Source organism: Dendrobium catenatum, unplaced genomic scaffold (genome assembly GCF_001605985.2).
Source record: "Dendrobium catenatum unplaced genomic scaffold, ASM160598v2 fragScaff_scaffold_853, whole genome shotgun sequence".
NCBI lineage: Eukaryota > Viridiplantae > Streptophyta > Magnoliopsida > Asparagales > Orchidaceae > Dendrobium > Dendrobium catenatum.
Genome location: NW_021319315.1, coordinates 6,749,533 through 6,768,550, shown reverse-complemented (window position 1 = coordinate 6,768,550; position 19,018 = coordinate 6,749,533). Strand labels below are relative to the sequence as shown.

General features: G+C 34.4%; 1 protein-coding gene across 2 annotated transcripts; it reads left to right on the top strand.

Moving 5' to 3' along the window:
- Nucleotides 1-3,425: 3,425 nt before the first annotated feature.
- On the top strand, nt 3,426-17,330 carry LOC110107409. 2 transcript variants are annotated; one of them, XM_020837671.2, is made up of 9 exons: nt 3,426-4,304; nt 7,226-7,411; nt 11,926-12,018; nt 12,204-12,386; nt 12,478-12,580; nt 12,722-12,907; nt 13,013-14,109; nt 16,498-16,754; nt 16,901-17,330. In XM_020837671.2, exons 1-9 carry the CDS (start codon nt 4,074-4,076, stop codon nt 17,007-17,009), a joined length of 2,445 nt encoding a protein of 814 aa, XP_020693330.1. In that variant the 5' UTR covers nt 3,426-4,073; the 3' UTR covers nt 17,010-17,330. The 2 variants fall into 2 exon arrangements, with proteins under 2 accessions (XP_020693330.1, XP_020693331.1); XM_020837672.2 differs by lacking the exon at nt 11,926-12,018 and having other exon boundaries at nt 3,428-4,304.
- Nucleotides 17,331-19,018: the final 1,688 nt, after the last annotated feature.

Below are 19,018 nucleotides of genomic sequence, written 5' to 3'. Positions count from 1 at the left end.
ATTTTTTTGTGAAATTAAACTCGGTATATTCGATGACTATTGTTCTTGAAATAACATGGCTGATCTCATTTAAATCAGCTTGAGCTTTTTGTCATTTTTAATTACTAAATGTTTAATGTAATTGGAGTTTGGCTGATCTCGACCATTCTTTGTTTAGTAAATAACTAAATATACAAAAAAAAAAAATTTGCTAAGTTCTGTGAAATTTGTTCTCATTCCTTTAAGATTGGCTGTAGTTCTGCAGTTTTTGTAAACGATGCTACTTGGAAGTCTTTATAATAGAAGAAAAAAATTGTTTCCTGGATGTTTAAATATAGAGGATTAAGGTTTCATTTGGGATGACTTTCTTACTGTTTTTTAAAACAGTTTTCTATTATAAAAATTTTAATTTTTTTGCTATAAAATTGCTTTAGTAAGCAGTAAGAAAGTCGTTCCAAATGAAGTCACATTTTTTACTATTTTTTAAATTAGCTTTGTAGTACACAAAAATTTTTTAATTAAAAATTTTGTACTAAAAATTATTTTAAAAAACATTTAAAAAAAAACTGTCTCAAATGAAACCTGAAGCTAAAACTAGAAGAAATTACAGTTTTCTGCCAAGAAACTATCTATGGTGTTCTATTATATTTCCGCAATATGTCTTCTATTAAATTTTTATCTTTCGTTTCCTGATAAAAGAACTATGTGCATTTTTTTTCCATGATAGAGTTGAGCAAGATTTTTAGCTTGGTAGTTGCAAAGCTAAAACAATAAGAAAATTGTTGGGCAAAATTGATTATTGTATAGGGAAATCCAATTTGAAGTTAGAATCTTCATATGAAAAAAAAAAAAACTCTAAAAATGTTAAATGTTTGGGAACTTTTAGAGTTTTGTATTGGGCGTAGATAGATTGATAAATGATAATAATCAACTTACATAAGCCATTTATTCATGCTAATTTTCCTAATCTGAATTACTATTTTTCCTTGGGATTAACATTGTTGTGGAGCTTTTGGTTCGAGTCGATTGGATTCGGGTTGGATAAATTTTGGGTTGAACTCAAACCCGACCCATCAACCTATTTTGAAACCCCTATGTGGGAATACTCTCTAATTTAGGCTTGATTTGGGACGACTTTCATAATGCTTCTTAAAGTAACTTTCTAGTACAAAAATTAAAATTTTTGCACTAGAACGCTGCTTTAAGAAAGCCGTTCAAAACGAAGCCTCAGATTATTATCTTTAGCTTGGAGTGTCGAAATAGGTTAATGGGTCAAGTTTGAACCCGACTCGAATTTGATCTGATTTGAATTCAGTTAACTTGTTAAAAAGGTCAAACCTTTATGTGTTTGGCAAATAAAGCAATGTTCTATGAAACAAGAAACATCATGGCGTAGGTGCAAGCAAAAAAATCGTGCTTATAACTGAGCCACTATGCGATCTCTGCACACATGGAACTTTTATTACGTCCTCTGACCAGATGTAGCTCTACGTTCAGTCAGAGGATTGTTACTCGGTTTTTGCTCGATATTTGGTCGGTATTGCTAGGTATTGTTTGGTAATAACAAGGAATACCGCTCTGTGAAGACCAATACCGAGTAATACCGAGCAATACCGAGTAATCCCAAAAAATACCGAGTTTTTCTTGAAAAAACTCGGTATTTTTTGGGATTACTCGGTATTGCTCGGTATTACTCGGTATTACTCGGTATTTTGTCTTCACATAATGGTATTTCTCGTTATTGTTGGTATTGCTCGATATTTGCTCAGTATTTCTCGTTTTGTGCCTGTGATCTTAGTGCCGGCCGAACGTAGCTCTACGTACGTTCACCGGACCAAATAAAAGTTCGCCCAGCCATGCCTTAATGTAAAATATTGAACATGATGATTTTGAATGCATTGTGTCCCATTCTCAGCAAAGTCGGGATTTGTTTCAAACATATCTTTTAAGGTTTGTCATCCAATAAAACTTTGTTGTTGATTTGGAGACCACTGGAATAAATGTGATTTCAAATAATCTGTGATTGGGGCCATGATTACACTGAAGCCTTTAATAAATTGCATGTATAGATTGGCTAGCTCATGGAAGCTTCAGACGTCAAATAAAGAGTGTGGAGTGGGTCATTATGTGATAGCAGATACCTTGTGGGGGGTCCATATAAACCCCTCCTGCGATATCTTAAATCCAAGGAAATGAACTATGAAGCTTGCAAATTGACATTTTGGAAGATTTAGGAACTATTGGTTGCGACGGAAACATTCCAGGATTTGTGCCAAATGTTCCAAATGCTCACTGATGCAGGTGCTGAAAACTAAAATATCGTCAAATTATACAACACATAATTTTCCAACGTAAAGTTTGAGAATATCGTTCATGAGAGCCTCATGAAGGTGGAAGGTGCATTCCATAGGTTGAGGGGCATGACCTTCCATTCATATATCATTCCCTTAAAAAAAATAAAAAATTGAAATTAAAAAATCATTCCCTTGTCTTGAAAGCCGTCTTCCATTCATCATCGATGTGTATGCGGATCTGATGGTATCCACTCCTCAAATCCAATTTGGAGAAAACAGTGGCTTCGACATGTCGATCTAGCATGTCACTCAGATTAAGGACTTGGAATCGCTACTTTGCTGTATTCTTATTAATTGCTCGACTGTCAATGCAAAGCCTCCACTTCCCACATTTCTTTGAAACAATAAGTGTCCATACTGCACACGGGCCAACACTGTGCTAAATTAGCTATTTATGCAATAGATCATCAACAATTACTTTGTAAGATAGAATGCTCTTTAGGAAACATCTTGCAATGAGGTAAATTTGGTAAGGTGGAATTGGGAAGGAATTCTATTTGATGTTGAATTGATCTTAATGGGGGTAGTGTCATGGAAAGTCTTGTGGCACAACATCAACAAACTGAGCAAGTCTTGAATTTCCATGGAATGAGTCAGGAACGGCGGACTAGCACCCGAGTCACTTGCTTCCAACACTCACATTTGGGTGGAGGTAAGCTTTAATTGTAGTAAAGCCTATCCCAAGATAATGCACGCTTCGAGATTAGGGACGCTAGTTCTATGTGTGTTCTCCGTGGAATTGGGTAGGAGACAAATCCTCTTATTTTCCACTCAAATGAGTATACATTTACCCTACAGTCATAAATTGCCCGCTGTCGTATTGCCACGGCCTCACCAGTATGAGATGACACACATCCATCTCAAGAACGTCGAAAAGAACTTCACACATGTAGTGCTTTCATATGAAAAATGTAACACAACACATTTAAGAGATACCAACCTCAATCTCCTTCTTGACCCAACTGATCTTATAAGGTTGTGTAATTTTTATAGTTTTGAGTTGTAGAGCAATAATTGTCAAATAGAAAATTATGTTCTAGGTGTTAATTGAACTTCGAATAATTTTAAACAGTCTTCAGTTAGAGTTAGAATGTAATGATAAAAAAGGTGTAATGCTCGAAAATTTCCACTTTCAAAAGATTAATTAAATTCGATTCTGCATTTCGAATGAGAAGTTGAGGCATAGCTACCGAAATTCGGAGTTAGGGCTAAAACCGGATTGCTTCGTCCTCGATTTTGATGCAACTTTGCGGCGACCATAAGGATAATCAAAAAAGAAAGTTCATCCATACAAATCTGAATTCATTTTTGCAGGTTTGAAGCAGAGCGTTACAATCTGTCTGTGCGATTCGCGCGGTGACCTGTCCGCGAATGTTAACCATGGCAGTAGCCGCGAAGATAGACATCAATACTACTAGTTATTACAGAAAAGATCCGCCCTTTTTTGTCTCCCTCCCCGCCCTGTGTCCCAAATTCTCGGAACGGCAAAAAGAGAATTCATTTATTTCTGTTGCGAAGAGTTTTAGCAAGAAGAACGGAAGAAGGAAGCTAAACATCTCTTGGAAGGGAGGTGATGTGTTGGATCGATCTCCATCTCTTCACTTCTCAGCTCTTCCATTCATCAAGAAGCCCCAGCTTTCGCTGCTTCTTCTTGATTCTTAGTCTAATCGTCCGAGCTATGATTTGGATCGTCCGAAATGAGATTTTGCTTTTAGACCTTAGGTTTCCGCGCGTGCAACCATGAAGGAGGGTTCCCAGCGGCCACCTGAAGGCGTCGACTTTGTCCCAGCTGGATATACTTCACCGGAGTCGCATCCACCGAACCCTAATCCATCGGTGATCGAGGCCAGTGTTTGGTGGCAGGCTGAGCAGGCTGCACTGGGGATTATACGGCGTATACATCCTACGTTGGCATCGGAACTGAGGAGGAACAGTGTTGTGAAGCACTTGCATAAGTTGATCGGTATTGACGTGGGTTTTCCTTCGTATCTCGGTCTTGCACTATTTTGGTATCAAGTTTCCATAACTGATAATTTCTATTGCGTTCTATTGCGTGATTGCACTTTTATATTCCTCTTAGCTTTGCATTATTTGTTGCGACATTTGTCGTTGTTCGTTCTAATTTTAATAGGTAGCATAATTATGTTGGCTGTATGAACTATTAACTTGCAGTATTTTACTATTTTTTCATTACCACAAACTTTTTTAGAATGTAGATATTGTCACGTGTAATCGTTAGTTAAAAAGTTGACAAAAAATAAATTTTAGGAGGTTTTAAAATAGTACTTGTGTTTTTTGTAGGTGCTTTGAATTGCTTGCGGTTGTATTTTGATGAGGTTTCAGTTAATATGGAAGTTGGCATGGTGCAACTTAAAATTGGTCAGCCATAGATGCAAGATAGCTAACTGCTGATAAATCACATGTCTGTTGCAGGAAAAATTATTCTGTGCGGCGTACGGACGCATCTGGAGGCAAATCTGGACGCACCAAGTCACTGGATGCACTGGGCCCCCGGTGATGTGGCGTGTCCGGATTCGCCTCCGGACATGTTGGGACGCCGCACAAAATAATCTCTCCCGTTGTGTGCCTTTAAGCATTTATGGTTGTCCTATTTGTGTTTATAATAGGAGTGTTTGACATTGTATAATGTCTTGATGAGATAAACTGTGTGAACCAATCCATTTTTGACTTGTATAAGAGGCATTGATGAGGTCCCTAAGCTAGTTGATAACTACGAAATTTGAATGATTTTCTTGCTATCTCAATAAGATATTAATTGAAATTACGTTGTCATTCACTTTTAATTCTCTTAAGAAGCTCCTTCGCATGTTCGTTCTACATCAGGCATACCATTCAGTTTTCACCATTTTGACTTCCAATACTAGAAACGATCAGCCTTTTGTGTTCTATTTTTTATAATGAATGGGATAAAGGTTTGATAATGTTGTTGTTGTTGTAATGGACCTCTTTTATTTGGAATTAATGAGAAAAATAGTTCTATTAATGTTATGTTAATTGTTATGAGTTAAAGGCATATAAAATTTCTTAGAATTGATATTTTTATTGTTCTTCTTTCCCCTCCCTTTGGTACTACCCTAATGCTGATTATCTTCTATGTGATTCACGCGGTGAATTGTCCCGTGAATCTTACCATGGCAGTAGCTGCGAAGATAGACATCTAGTTATTATAGAAAAGATCTGCCATATTATAGAATGAAGCTAAACATCTCTTGAAAGGGAGGGGACATGTTGGATCGATCTCCATCTTTTCACTTCTCAGCTCTTCCCTTCATTAAGAAGCCCCAGCTTTGTTGACGAATATTTCGCACCGACTCGACCCCGATCTAGCCCGACTAGGCTCGATCGCGCTCGTTATAAAATATGCAATCCGTTTGAGGATACAAAAATTCTCCAACAAGCTTTGGCTGTTTCTTCTAGATTCCTAGTCTAATCATCTAAGCTATGACTTTTTATGAGCTGAATAAAGTCAGCATGAATGTTCCATAGTTTCAATGTTAGCAAACATGTTTTTTTATAAACTTGTGTTTAACTATCTGAACTAATGGCAATAAATTTGTTTATATGCGAATACAGTTTGAACTCTTTGAGAATGAGTTGGAGAATGGAGATGATGTGAAATGTGGTTCTCATCATGTGATCATGGTAAATCCGTGAGTGGCAAAATAACCATCAAAGATATGGAAGCTGTATATGCACTTATATAAAGGTACAAAGCCAATACCAACGTAGTTACTTTCACATGATAGGGAGAATTTGACTAGAGGGTCATAACTCCTGGACATGCCAATGAAAGATAACTGATAGTTGCATGTAGAATGCTTATTCATAAAATGAAAATAAATAATGATTTTGTGCTTTTGAATTGACTGAACAACACCCCTTCAAATAATTTCCTTTTCAAGGATAGCTTGGCAATTCAAGTTATAAAATTTATTTAATTAAGGTCAACTTGTATGTTTTGGAACCGTAAAATTATTTCCATGATAGAAATAATTATTAATTTAACATGCCAGCTATTTTAAAGAATTGATGAACATCATTCCAAAGTTCAAACAAATTTTAATGAAAAGAATGTTACTTCTCTAATGAGAAAAGAAACAAAATGGTCCTTTGACTCATTATGAAACATCAAAATATTCTCTAACTATATGAAAGGACCATTTTGGTCTCTCAACTCTTTAAATAGGAACCAAAATAATCCCACTATGATAGCTTGTGCAATATTTATTTTTTGTGAGTTAGGGTTGGAAATCGTATTTTTTTGGGATTAGGTGTTTTTAAGTGTAACTTCTATCTAAGTTTAGCTGAATATATGATATGACACATATTTCATGTAAGAAATATTGTAGTGTATATCTTTCTCTGGTCTAAGTGTCTTAAGAATAATATTCTATTTATTTATTTATTCTCAACAAATTCGTCTGCCCTTTTGTACACGTGCACTTAATAAGTTATTCTGGGGAGGAAATGAGCGGACACTCCTTCCCTTTATAATATCAAACGTTCTCTTTGCCATTTGAATGTAAGTCCTAACGTCATATAGTGAATGTTCTATTTTTCCTATGTTTATTTCTATCCTTTCCATATCTCTAATATTTTTATTAATTTCTGTATATTTTTCCTTTTACTAATAACTAAGATTTTAGATATTTCGTACCTAGTTCCTCTTGTAATCGTATTTTTACCCGTACCTGTACTAATCCAATGAGTAAATGGGATGAGGAGCAGTAATGCTAATGTCCATCATTCATGTCTTTAGGAAATGCTCTTTTCAACTTCCTTTATGCTTTCTGTGGACGCTTTTATTTCTATTATGACTTTATCACGTATTGCTTCAAGATTGGTTTCCTTATACCTTGAAATAACTACAGATATTTCCATTTGGATCATTTCCCTTAAGAACATATCTTCCTAATGGAGATATTGATCTGACGTGCATTGGCTTCCCAACTTCTGAGGAGGCTTTGTCTTATGATGTGCTTGCTGTCCTTGAAAGGGAAGAACACAACAAGGATTCTGAGTTTGAATTGAAGAACGTCCGGTACATTAATGCTGAGGTTTGACATTTTGCTTCTGCTATTTAATTATGTGATGAAGCAGAAGTTCTTGAGTCTTGAAGTTACGTTTGTGGTTCTTATCTTCTTTCTTATGAAGCTTTATTTCTCCTCATATTTCTACAGAGTTTGGCGTCCACTTGATAAAAAGCTATCTTTTCCTGAATAGTAATTTTTTTCCCCAACAAAAGACTTTGTTAGAAATTTGGGGTGCTTGAATTTATTAGACTTTTGTGTGGACACTTTCGGCTACACGCTTTAAATAAGATAGTATGAAAAAACCAATGAGATCAGATGATGTATTTGAAGTTCTCTATTGATTCAAGGATGCTTTAATGATGCTTCCCTTATCATTTTAATAGAAATTCTATCCTTCCTCCATTTGGTGAGTACTTGAAATATTTGGCAATGTTGGTCCTCGATGATTTACCTAAACTTTTGTAGGTAAATATGACTAAGCATGTTTAACTTGTGAATGCATTCAATGAAACGCTGAAGCATTAGCACGAAATCTGTGAATTCATGACAAGCTTCTTTTCTATTGATTTGTGGCTTGAGTTTTTATTTTTGTGCTATTTATAGCAAGTTTTAAAAATGCAAAACCGGGGGACAAAGATGATTTATTTTATCGAGGTGAGGTGTGAGCTGATGGATTGAGGCATAAACCTTGAACAAATTAACTTTAGTCATCATGTTAAACTATAAAAATAGACAATAAGAAAAATAAAACTAATCTCAGTATTAAATTCTAATCTCTCTTAATTCTCAAGTGAAACTAACTTTAGTTTAAGGCCTCAATTAAGACTTAAATACAACATTAGGATTAGTCTGGATTGTCCTCTTATTTACTTTCAGCATTTTCTGAAAAATTATTATATGTAATAAGTCTATTGTCCATTGATTTATTTTTCTCATCATTTTCAACATCTTGTCACTATCAATTTCTTCTTATTTCATATATCAATTAACGTTGTATTCAATAGAAATTTAAATGAAGTAACAAATTAATAACACAACCAGCTAATCCACTATAATTCAATTATCTTTCAACTTCTTTAATGCTCCAACTCCATTTTATTTCTCTTTTCAGTTTTCAATCATAGTGAAATAGTGGTTCACTCAAGTCAATATTTTTGTCAATGTTAGCAATGCTCTTTTCATTTTCATTGACAAAAATTTGAGAAAATTTGTTGAATAATTCATTCCATTATCTGTGTACTATTTATACAGTCGTAAGAGATTTTTTTAATATGAAATATGTGAAATTCCAAAATAATAATTATAGAATAATTACAATAGTCCACAAATTGATGAGTTGGTAGAATAATAATTGCAATAATATAAAATATTTATATTAGATATGTTCATCATTTTTATAATCAAACTTTAATTGAGTTTTTAATGATCTTATTCATGAGCTTTGTATTGAACAAGAATCTAACTCTATGTCGAGTTTATTCACAAGTTTTAAATGATGTTGTTCATGTACATAAATGAATCGAACATAGTTGTTCAACTTATTTATTTAAGTATCAAGCATTTTAAAAAATATTCAAGCTTGTTTGCTTAATGGATTAAATGATTAAGAACGAGATTTAATCGAGTCGAGCCACAAATAGCTCTTCGAACACTTGGTTCGTTTGTAACACCATGAAACAATAGTGGAGTCCCAATCTTTTATTAATTAATGACCGGAAGCATTCTTTTTTTATTGAGACAAATAGACAAGTGGCTTCAAAAAATAATGAGAGAAAGGGAAAAGGTTTTAGGGAAAGTAGAAGGAAAAAACTAGTTATAGTTTTAGCCATTCTTTTTTTATCTTCATTTGTTCTTTGCTATGAAAAAACATGCATTTTTTCTATTTTCAATGCTTTAATAATTTAAATTTAAGAATTTATGATGATTTTAAAATATTCAATAGAAGGATAATTAGCTATTTACTAAATTGGAAAAATCTTCTAAATGTGAAGGAATATTGCATTCAAATATTTTTTTTTTGAACATATACATGAATGTCATAAATATTGCATTCAAATATAATTATTGTAATGTTGTATTTTAGAGTGAAAGCCTATTTGCTAAAGATTATTAGTCATAGAGTTAAAATTTGTCCCAAAATTTTGTGCTTCACTGTTGAATGAAATGCAAAAATAAGTTAACAAAGATGAGGTAGGGATCAAAATGGCTCTCCTTAAAGAGATAGCATTACCTATTAGTATATTACTCATTCATGTCTTCTTTCTTTTTATTCTATTTGAGCTGATGATGCTAATATTAGTACACGCTCGTTTATGATGGAAGGATATGAGCTCAAGGAAAGAAAAGATTTTGCATTTAGGGAAGCCATTTAGAGATGTAGACATAGGTAAATCTTGTTTACACTTGATTTATGAGATATGAGATTCAATGCTAGCTAAAGTGAAAGAAGCAATATATAAATATAAAAGAAATAATATATAGCATAAAATAAAGTTAAATGATAAAGATTCAAGTTTTTGGAGTGTTCTTTATACTATTTTGGAGGATAAGTGGAGCAAAAAATGAAATGCCTCTACATTGCATGGCTCATTCGTTAATTCTAGGATAAATTTTGATATATTTTTTATAAATAATTCCCATTTCGTAAAATAGTAATTTATTAATTTTATTTTTTATATTTTTAAATGATATTTAAGTAAAGAATGATTTTTAGAGGATTCTCAACATGTTTCCATATAAAATGATTTAGAAATTTCAAATATGAGAAATGAGTGTTTGAAATATTATCTACTAAATAAGGAGAAGAGATGAATGATGACTAGAGCTTGCTAAATTTTTTGGATATCTAGAGGATTTTGGAGATCAAGAATCTTTGCATGATAGGTGGAGGATGGATCCAAAGGTGCAATGGTTGATTCATGGAGATTCAACACCCCTACTTCAAAGAATTACCATAGAACTTGTTAGCCTAGTTTCCTCCTCGTATTGTGAGAGAAATTAGAGCAGCATTCAACCAATGTGTAGGAATAATATTACAACAAAATGGGTTGAAGATTTAGTTTTATGCCTACAAATCTTCATCTTCTATTAAGAAATACTCCAATTTATATGGAAGATGATAACAAGATTTGTGATATTACATGAGATGGCTTTGAGTCTCTTAACGATATGGAAATTTTAAATATTTTAAATCTATATCTTGACGATCCATAATTGGAAGTACTGTTATTTAATAATGATGATATTGAAGGCCAAAAACACATGATGAAGAATCTAATTTTATTCCTTTTAGTGAATAGTTGACTATTAAATATTGAATCTTGATGTTATGCTATAAAGATTATGTTTATTTTTTTGATATCATAGCCTGACAATTAATTATGGACCATTTAGCTTTATAAAGTTAATGTTAAAACTCAACGACTTATTATTTCTTTATTATTCTTAATATTATGCTTATTTAATTTTTATGTACTATTATTTAAAAATTACAATTTTTTGTTCAAGATGTATCTGTGTCATATATTTTTAATAATTGATGTGTCTCATATTCATATTATTGTGTTCGCTTAATTATTCTCTTAGCAGATTCAATTATAGAGATTGATTTGGTTGATTGAAACTTGCATAGATTGAGATATCTTTTGCTCAAATAGACATAAGTAAACATATAATGACTCAATAATAAGTGGATCTGGCATAGGCTTGATTTGGGCAGGAGTGGTTAGTTTTGAAAAGAATTGTTTGTTGGGATGAGGCTGGGATGAGGCATAAGGAATGACAATGTAAGAAAAAAAAAAACCTTTTGTGAATTACTTCAACAATTATTTTACTGGGTTCTCTATTTTTAGATTCTTTGTTCCCATTGATTGAGTGTTATTCGATTCTCTATTCAATGACCTCTTGGGACTTTGTGTTTGCCAACTCCTTAGGTGGCGTCCTTCTATCTATTTTTGTTAGTGGTTACCTCTGGTGACTTTTAAGGATTTTCTCTTATTTATTTGGCTTTGGCAATTGTAGTGACCAAGTCTTCAATTTTTGTTGTTGTCTCTCTTTCTTGTGCATCTTTCTTTTTAAGGTTGATTATGGGGAATTTTCTTCCTGTTATATGATCATAAATAGGGGTATGAGGCATGTTAAAAAATATTTTAAGTGAAAGACTTGAAGAGTTCTTGGAAAGGTCATCTTTTTGTACAAGGGATATTTTTAGTTTTTTGTGAAAACTTTTTCTTTTTTCCTATGTAATTATATATTTGGGAATCTTTTGCGTGTATTTATTTTAATCAAGTTTGATTCAATGGTGTATATGCTTCCATACACTAGTATATTAAATCATTTTAGCCTTTTATTTCAAATGCAGCCATCTAGCAATTCCCATATTTTCACTGAACTTATTTATTCTGGGGCTACATAGATTCTTCGATACCATCTTAAAAGCTTGCTTATTTTTCTATTTACTGAACCAAATTTGAAACTTTTCTTGTCACCACAACCTTGGTGCGGAGGGCCTTGGTTGAACATTAAATTTCGAATTGCAGGTTAAACTTGTTAAATGCTTAGTTCGGAATATTTCGATAGATATCTCCTTCAATCAGATTGGTGGATTGAGTACACTTTGTTTTTTTGAACAGGTAAGTGTTTGGCTCATAATATATATCTCCTTCAATCAGTTGCTAAACTAAGACTTCAATTTTATAACAGCATCAGGAGTTTACTGCTCATTAATTTTGAGAAAAATATCTATGGAACAGTTTTCCTGCTTTTCTGTTCATAGATTTTACTAAGGAAATGGATTGAAACACGGTTTTTTCTTTAGGTTGATCGCTTTATTGGAAAGGATCATCTGTTTAAGCGCAGCATTTTATTAATTAAAGCTTGGTGTTATCATGAGAGTCACATTCTTGGTTCTCAATATGGCCTACTTTCTACTTATGCTCTCGAAACATTGATCTTGTACATTTTCCATCTCTTCAATTCATCCTTGGATGGTCCTATAGTGGTGAGTTCTCTCTTGGTTTTTAGAAGCATAGCTCAAGATATTCAAATTTGTTGCTTGTTAATGACCTCCGGTAACAGCTATGATTTCTCAGGTGCTATATAGATTTTTGTACTATTACAGCAAATTTGATTGGGAAAAGTACTGCATCAGTCTACGTGGTCCTCTTTCTTTATCGTCTCTTACACAACTATCAGGTGCGTATCATGCCTTTTGCTATTGACCTCAGCCAGTTCTGACATGAGCACCCTGGTGATGCCTCTTGCCTTAGTTTGTGAAATGAGGATCAAATCCCTCCTCCAATTTTCTCCTTTTCATTTTTGATCTCCTTCTCACAGTGGAATCGTCTGATAATTATGGTGGTGACCTATTACTGACTGAGGAGTTTCTCAGAAGTTGTGCAGATTCCTTTTCTGTACCAGTGCGGGGTTCGGAAGCCAATTCCCGACCTTTTACTAGGAAACACTTGAACATTGTAGATCCATTGCGATCAAACAATAATCTTGGGCGCAGTGTTAGTTTAGGTTTGGTTTTCTTCCTTTCCTCTCCTTGGTATTACTTCGTCATCTATTTTTCTTTTTCTGAAGGAATCAGAGTTATAGATTAATGTTCATTTCTACTACGCACAGGTGGCTTCTTCCGAATTCGTAGTGCCTTGGCATATGGTGCTCGGAAGCTTGGACATTTACTACTGCTACCTGCTTCTAGTATTCAAGATGAAATCTACATGTTCTTTAGGAGTACACTGGATAAAAATGGAGGTGGAGAAAGGCCTGATGTGCAGTATTTGTCTTCTAGATTGCGACGCAGTGCATTGGTTGAATCAATGGATGTGGAACTTGCGCAGCCCGTAGAAAAGCTAGAAAAAGAGAATGCAGATGAGTTGAGCTCAGAATCTCCAACTTCGAAGGGGTATAGAGATTTAAACAAGGAGTTGAAAAACGTCAGAATTTCGGACTTGGATGAGTCTGAAGGCATGGTTGCACCGCAAAAAACATTCTCTGATAAGCAGCAAGATAGCACAACTAGTGATGCCAAAGATCCCGTCACTTCAACAACCTCTGTTTTAACAAGCATGACAGAAAGTCTCCCGACTGCATCGTCAACCGAGGAAGAAAGTATTTTGGATGTCAGGCATTCTGATCATGCACCCCACCTGCTTTTCAATCCAGAAAGTCAAATTAGAAAGGATGTAAAGCTTGATCAAGTTAATTCAACAACTTTGGGCCCAACTTTTAATGTTCCTTCAACTATTATTTCAACGCAACCTGATTCCTTTGAGATGGATTCATCATTGAGCAATACTGGCTTGGTTGGCAACATTGGTGAAGATCACCCGTCTGAACGTCTAAACTTAGTAGACTATGGCCCGGAAGGAAATTTAGGAAACCGCATTGATGAGCCTTTTTCTTTACTTGATGAATTGTTAGATCTATCCGGAGATTTTGATACGCACTTGGATAATCTTAATTATGCTGTGTGGTACCAAGAGAAAAAGACGAACACTAAGTTCGTACCGATGTATCAGTCACCCCCATACTCTTACTACGGCCATGGCAAGGATGTATGGACTGATGGCAGTCAGTTTACAGTTCCCTTATCACCCGGGCCGCCGCTCCTTTTTCCGGCTGCCTACTACCCAATGAATCTTCCAGTTATACCCAATATTTATAACATCGATGATGCACGCAGGCGCAAGGGAACTGGCACATTTCTTCCCAAATTGGTATATTTCATTCCTTGGGCTCATTTGAATAACGTCTTTTTTTTCTCAACATGTTATTTGGTATTCTTTTTTTTAGTATTTATTTGTGTCTTATATTTTCTTTTTTCAATTTTATTTTAGTAGAATGTGGATGCCTTTGTTAGTTTTGCTTGTCATGTTTATTTTTTATTTGATCACATATGGTTATTTTATTATATTTTAACTGCCCTCTTCCAATGTGTTTGGAAGCAATTCTAGGCGTTTAATAAACGGTTCTTATATACATTTGCATACCCAAATTTTGGGCGCAAGTTAGTCTGGGCAAATTCAAATGCTTAATTTGCTGGTCTGACATCTAGGGTTTTTAAAACTGGACCGGATCGTACTAGTCGATTTGATCGGTTCAACCGTGAACTAGTCTTAAGGGCGGTCTGGTTTATCCTAAAAATTAGTTTTGTGTCAAATCAGGATGAGCTAGTCAGAACCACTGGTTCCAACCAGCGAACTGGTGAACCGATCATGATTCCCTTGAACTGATTGATTTAATTTCTAAAATTTGAAATAATTAAATAAATTAAGCTATTATATTAGGAATAAAATATTAAATAATATTTATAATTTAACAAATTAATTTAAATTTAAAATGCTTAATTTTTAAATAAAAAAATTCCCATTAAGCATGTCACATGGCTCCATCACTCCATGTAAGTTCTTATCCCATCCAAACTCAAAAGGAAATATAAAATATAAACATTACTAAAAGGAAGTTTCATAATTGATTTTCAAAAGGCATATTAGGTTTAAAATAAGGCACTACCCAGAGATTTCGCCCTCATTTTGTGAGGTCTTTATAATTTGAGTTCTGATTTCCTATAGGCACAAGCCCCTATGGTTAATTACCCCTCTCGATCACGAGAGAGAACTTTCAATTAAGGCTATTCGTTGATCAGATGCGTAATATATATCTAACATATAGTAGCAGCATGGGTTTAGTTATTGAAAATTAATATTTAAAATTGAAAATTTCACCATCTTGCACTTAAGGCGGATGGTGGGGGAATTGTGATGAACCCGTTAAAGATCATATAGTTTCGTCGTCTCGGACCATCATGGTCCCTAGTCTACTTAGTCAGAGGAGGTAGTCGACCCAACTTAACAGAAGGATCCTTGTCGGCAGCCATGAGTTGCTTCATCCAAGGGTATCTTGACCTAGGGTGAATATTTGTCTAAGGGGACAAATTTGAATACACCTTAACTAACAGAGGGCTTTGTGCCCGGTCGATTATATCCTATTGATTAATATCTCAAGGATTTAATACTATTGGGGAGCATAAGAGCTGTAACCATAATCATAGTATAATGGTGCCATTTGATGGCAAAATCACCTGGTCAGGGGTCCCGATCATAACCGTTTACATGTGGTGTCATTTAGCTGCGGAATCCACAGCGTGGTTTTAAGTTATAGGATTTCAAGGAACTGTTAATACTCACAACACGTTAAATCCTCTGTTTTCCACTTTCTGTCGTAAATCCCTATAGGATTTAGCCGAAGAAACACGCGAAGGGAAGAAAGATGGCTGCCTTCGCAACGAGCAAGTTCTTGTCGTTGATTCCGATCCAACAGAAGGAAACGTCATCGAAGGAGGTGGCTTTGTCTGTGTCGATCAACACAGTGGAGGTGGGATCATAGTCGGCTTGCGTCATCCATGGATGATCAATCGAGCTATAGACGGGAGGCTGTGGTGAGTTCGAGGTCGGAATTGTAGGGGTCGGACAACTACGGGCAGGGAGATCATTAGGTAGAGGTGGATGGGGGCAAAGGCTCGGTCGTTGAGTTAGGGCTTGGAGACCGAGAACTTGTGGAATGTGAAGCGTGACTTCAACATTGAGGAAGGAGTAGGTCAGGTTGACAGAGGGGAGGAAGGGATATCGGGAGGCTTTGATTGAGAGGGAGAATAGAAAAGGAGAATGTTTCATTTCCTCTCGTTTTAACGACGTAGGCAGGATGACAAGTCGTGCAGAGATCGTGGAAGATGCAACGTCAAATGCGCAGAGATTTGTATGGATGCTCGAATCACAAGATATGCAGGATTTCGACGTGCGGAGTTCATGCGGCACCGAAAAAGTATGATATTTTTCGGATTATTTTTTTTTGCATTTGTATACAAAGAGGTCAACATAATTTTCATATTTATTATGTCATCTGGTTCAACTTCAGTTGACCCTAGTTGAACCATTGAATCCTGAACTCCTTCCGATTTTATTTCTGGTCCGGTTTTCACAACCTTGGTGACATTGCTGAATGAGTTGTTCAAGACATAAAAAAGCGTTCATTTAGCATAACTAGATCATGGTGTTTCTCTCATTGAGAATTTGGGTATTCTAATCTCCATTTCATGTGCTTTGTAGGATTATCAGAAGAACAGAGAGCAGCTATTGGATGTACCCCAGTCGCCATCACCACATGCTTCCAGTGCATCACCTAATGCAAGTGGAACCGAGTTTAGTACGCTTAAATTTGGTTCTTTTGGCTCTGTTTCAGTAGAAACTCCTACAAAAGAACAGGGCAGTAAATCGGATTCTCCCATTTCTCTTAGTCGGGGCTCTGGATTTACAAGCCCTGCATCAAGTTCTCAGAGACCAGCCATGAGCTCTGATACTGGAAGGTAAAAAAACCATATCTGTTCTCAGATTTCATCTGGATCTAATGGTGTTCTTCACTCTTTTGCCGTTCTGCAACATGATATAATTTTGTTTCTTATCATCACAGACCGATTAAATATTTTCTCGATTGCTTATTTTGAACATGCAGGGGCAGTTCGTCAGAGCCTTACCAGCTGAAAGATGAAGAAGATTTCCCCAAGCTGTCAGGCAGATTTCCGCCATCACGTAGAGAGAGAAGGCAGGCAAAGAGAGGCTAACTTTTGGTCATATTTGCAGTCTGATGTAAAGAAATGGGATTCTTTCATTCTTTTTAAATTTTTTTTCTAAGTTCTAATAAGAATCAACCCCTCAATCGCCCATGCTAACTTGGGTTAGAAGTAGGTAAAAAGTGATTCTTTTTCCTCCCAGCTAATTTTTGCCCGTTGGGTTGGTGGCGACTAACCTTCTGCTTTTAGTTTTGTTGTTTTTAGGCCTGAAACTGATTGGGGGATGTTGTCATCTTTATACATTGTAATATTACTGTTTTGCTTGGAAATGTATCTATCTGCAAGGCCTCAAGCTACTGTAATGTTCGTTGATGCTGTTGTTATCCTTTTTTTTTTACTTGTAAAATGATAAAAAATTTCTCAAATATTTTAGTAGTTGTAAATCTAGCGTTATGGATAAATAGAGACGAAAATCTATGCGTTCTTTGGTTGATGCAGATGTTGTATACTTCGTTTGGGATGGCTTTCTTATTGCTGCGTAAAACGGTTTTTTATATAAAAATTTAATTTTTTGTGCTAAAAAATTGTTTTAAGAAGCCGTAAGAAAGTCGTGTCAAATGAAGCCGTAGTCATCAGTCTAGGCTTCATTTAGGTTAGTTTTCTTACTATTTTGTCTATCAGACAATAATTATATATTTTTTGTCAAAGTTTTTTTATTGTTTTCAAAAAGTTTTTGTATTAGAAAAAAAGTTTTGTATAATAGCTTTAAGAAGTTGATTTCTCTATTACATATGCAAATTTTTAAAATTCATAGTTTATGTAATGTTTCAAATCTTTTTCCTTTTTTTTTTTCTTTTGAAAAATTTCATTTGAGTTTTAATGATATGTGAAATTGAGTCAACATTTATCCTTAATTGATGAAAATATTTTTTATCCCAAAAAGTATTATTTTTTTTTTAATTTAAAATTGTAACTAAATATAACATTTTTATTGTTTTTATCTTATATATAGATTAAAATGATAGAAATCTATACCAAATTATTTATTAATTGAAAATAAGACATAAGATAATTTATATATAATAGGGCGTAATGATAGATTAATATGTGCGGTATTCGAATGCGTCCGGAGGTCAATCCAGACGTGTCATATCATTCAATGTATTGTGCATTGTGTGACATGGTATATATATATATATTATTTAGTTTAAATATTGAATTTTTATCATAGCATTTAAATAGAATGATATACAATTATACAGACTGTAAAAATATATATAATTTAAAAGAAAAACAAATTATGAGTTACATTTATCTAATAATTCTTTCATCTTTGTGTGGACATCTCTATTTATTTCTAATAAATTCTATGCATAGTCAGATTTTGCTCTGTAGAAAATAATAATAATTAAGAAATAAATAACAAAATTAACATAAATATTAATAATTTCCATACTCATAAAACTCACTCATTTTTACATAAATTGAGGCTTAACAACAACAACTTTTTTTTAATATTTCAAATATAAATAGCTCAGCTATACATTATCCAATCTCTCTCTCTCACACACACATAATAGATAATTAAGAACAAATTAAAATCTTCACACGATTCATTAATCAACAATTAACCTTTAACATATATAACTAATTACCATCATACTCATTAGTTCCACTGCTAGGGCCAGAATGATAAAAGCTTCCTCTTGGGAGGACGTTAAGGAGGAGTGGCTGGTATATCTCAGCCGCAGCCGTCGGCTTTGATGCTGAGGACATCGCCGGCGTGGGACTTGGAGAAGCGTGTAAGCTGGTGGTTGGCCGGACGGCGCATGGATGATAAGCGGTGAAGAGGAAGAGGGTGATGATAAGGATGGAGATGGATTGGTGAGCTGAAGCCATTGGAGAGACAGAGAGAAATAGAGAGGAGATCAAAAGCAGGAAATCTAACGTAATTATTTAGAATTATAAGCAAAATGCTCAAATTTAGAAGATTGCGAAATAGAAATAAAAAATAATAACATCAATTAATTTTATCTAAATAAAAAATAAAAAAAATAATT

Coding starts and splice junctions, on each gene's coding strand:
- LOC110107409 (XM_020837671.2), top strand. CDS start 4,074: ATGAAGGAGGGTTCCCAGCGGCCACCTGAAGGCGTCGACTTTGTCCCA. Junction 12,908..13,012: donor TGGGCGCAGTGTTAGTTTAG/GTTTGGTTTTCT, acceptor TACTACGCACAG/GTGGCTTCTTCCGAATTCGT. Junction 14,110..16,497: donor GCACATTTCTTCCCAAATTG/GTATATTTCATT, acceptor TGTGCTTTGTAG/GATTATCAGAAGAACAGAGA.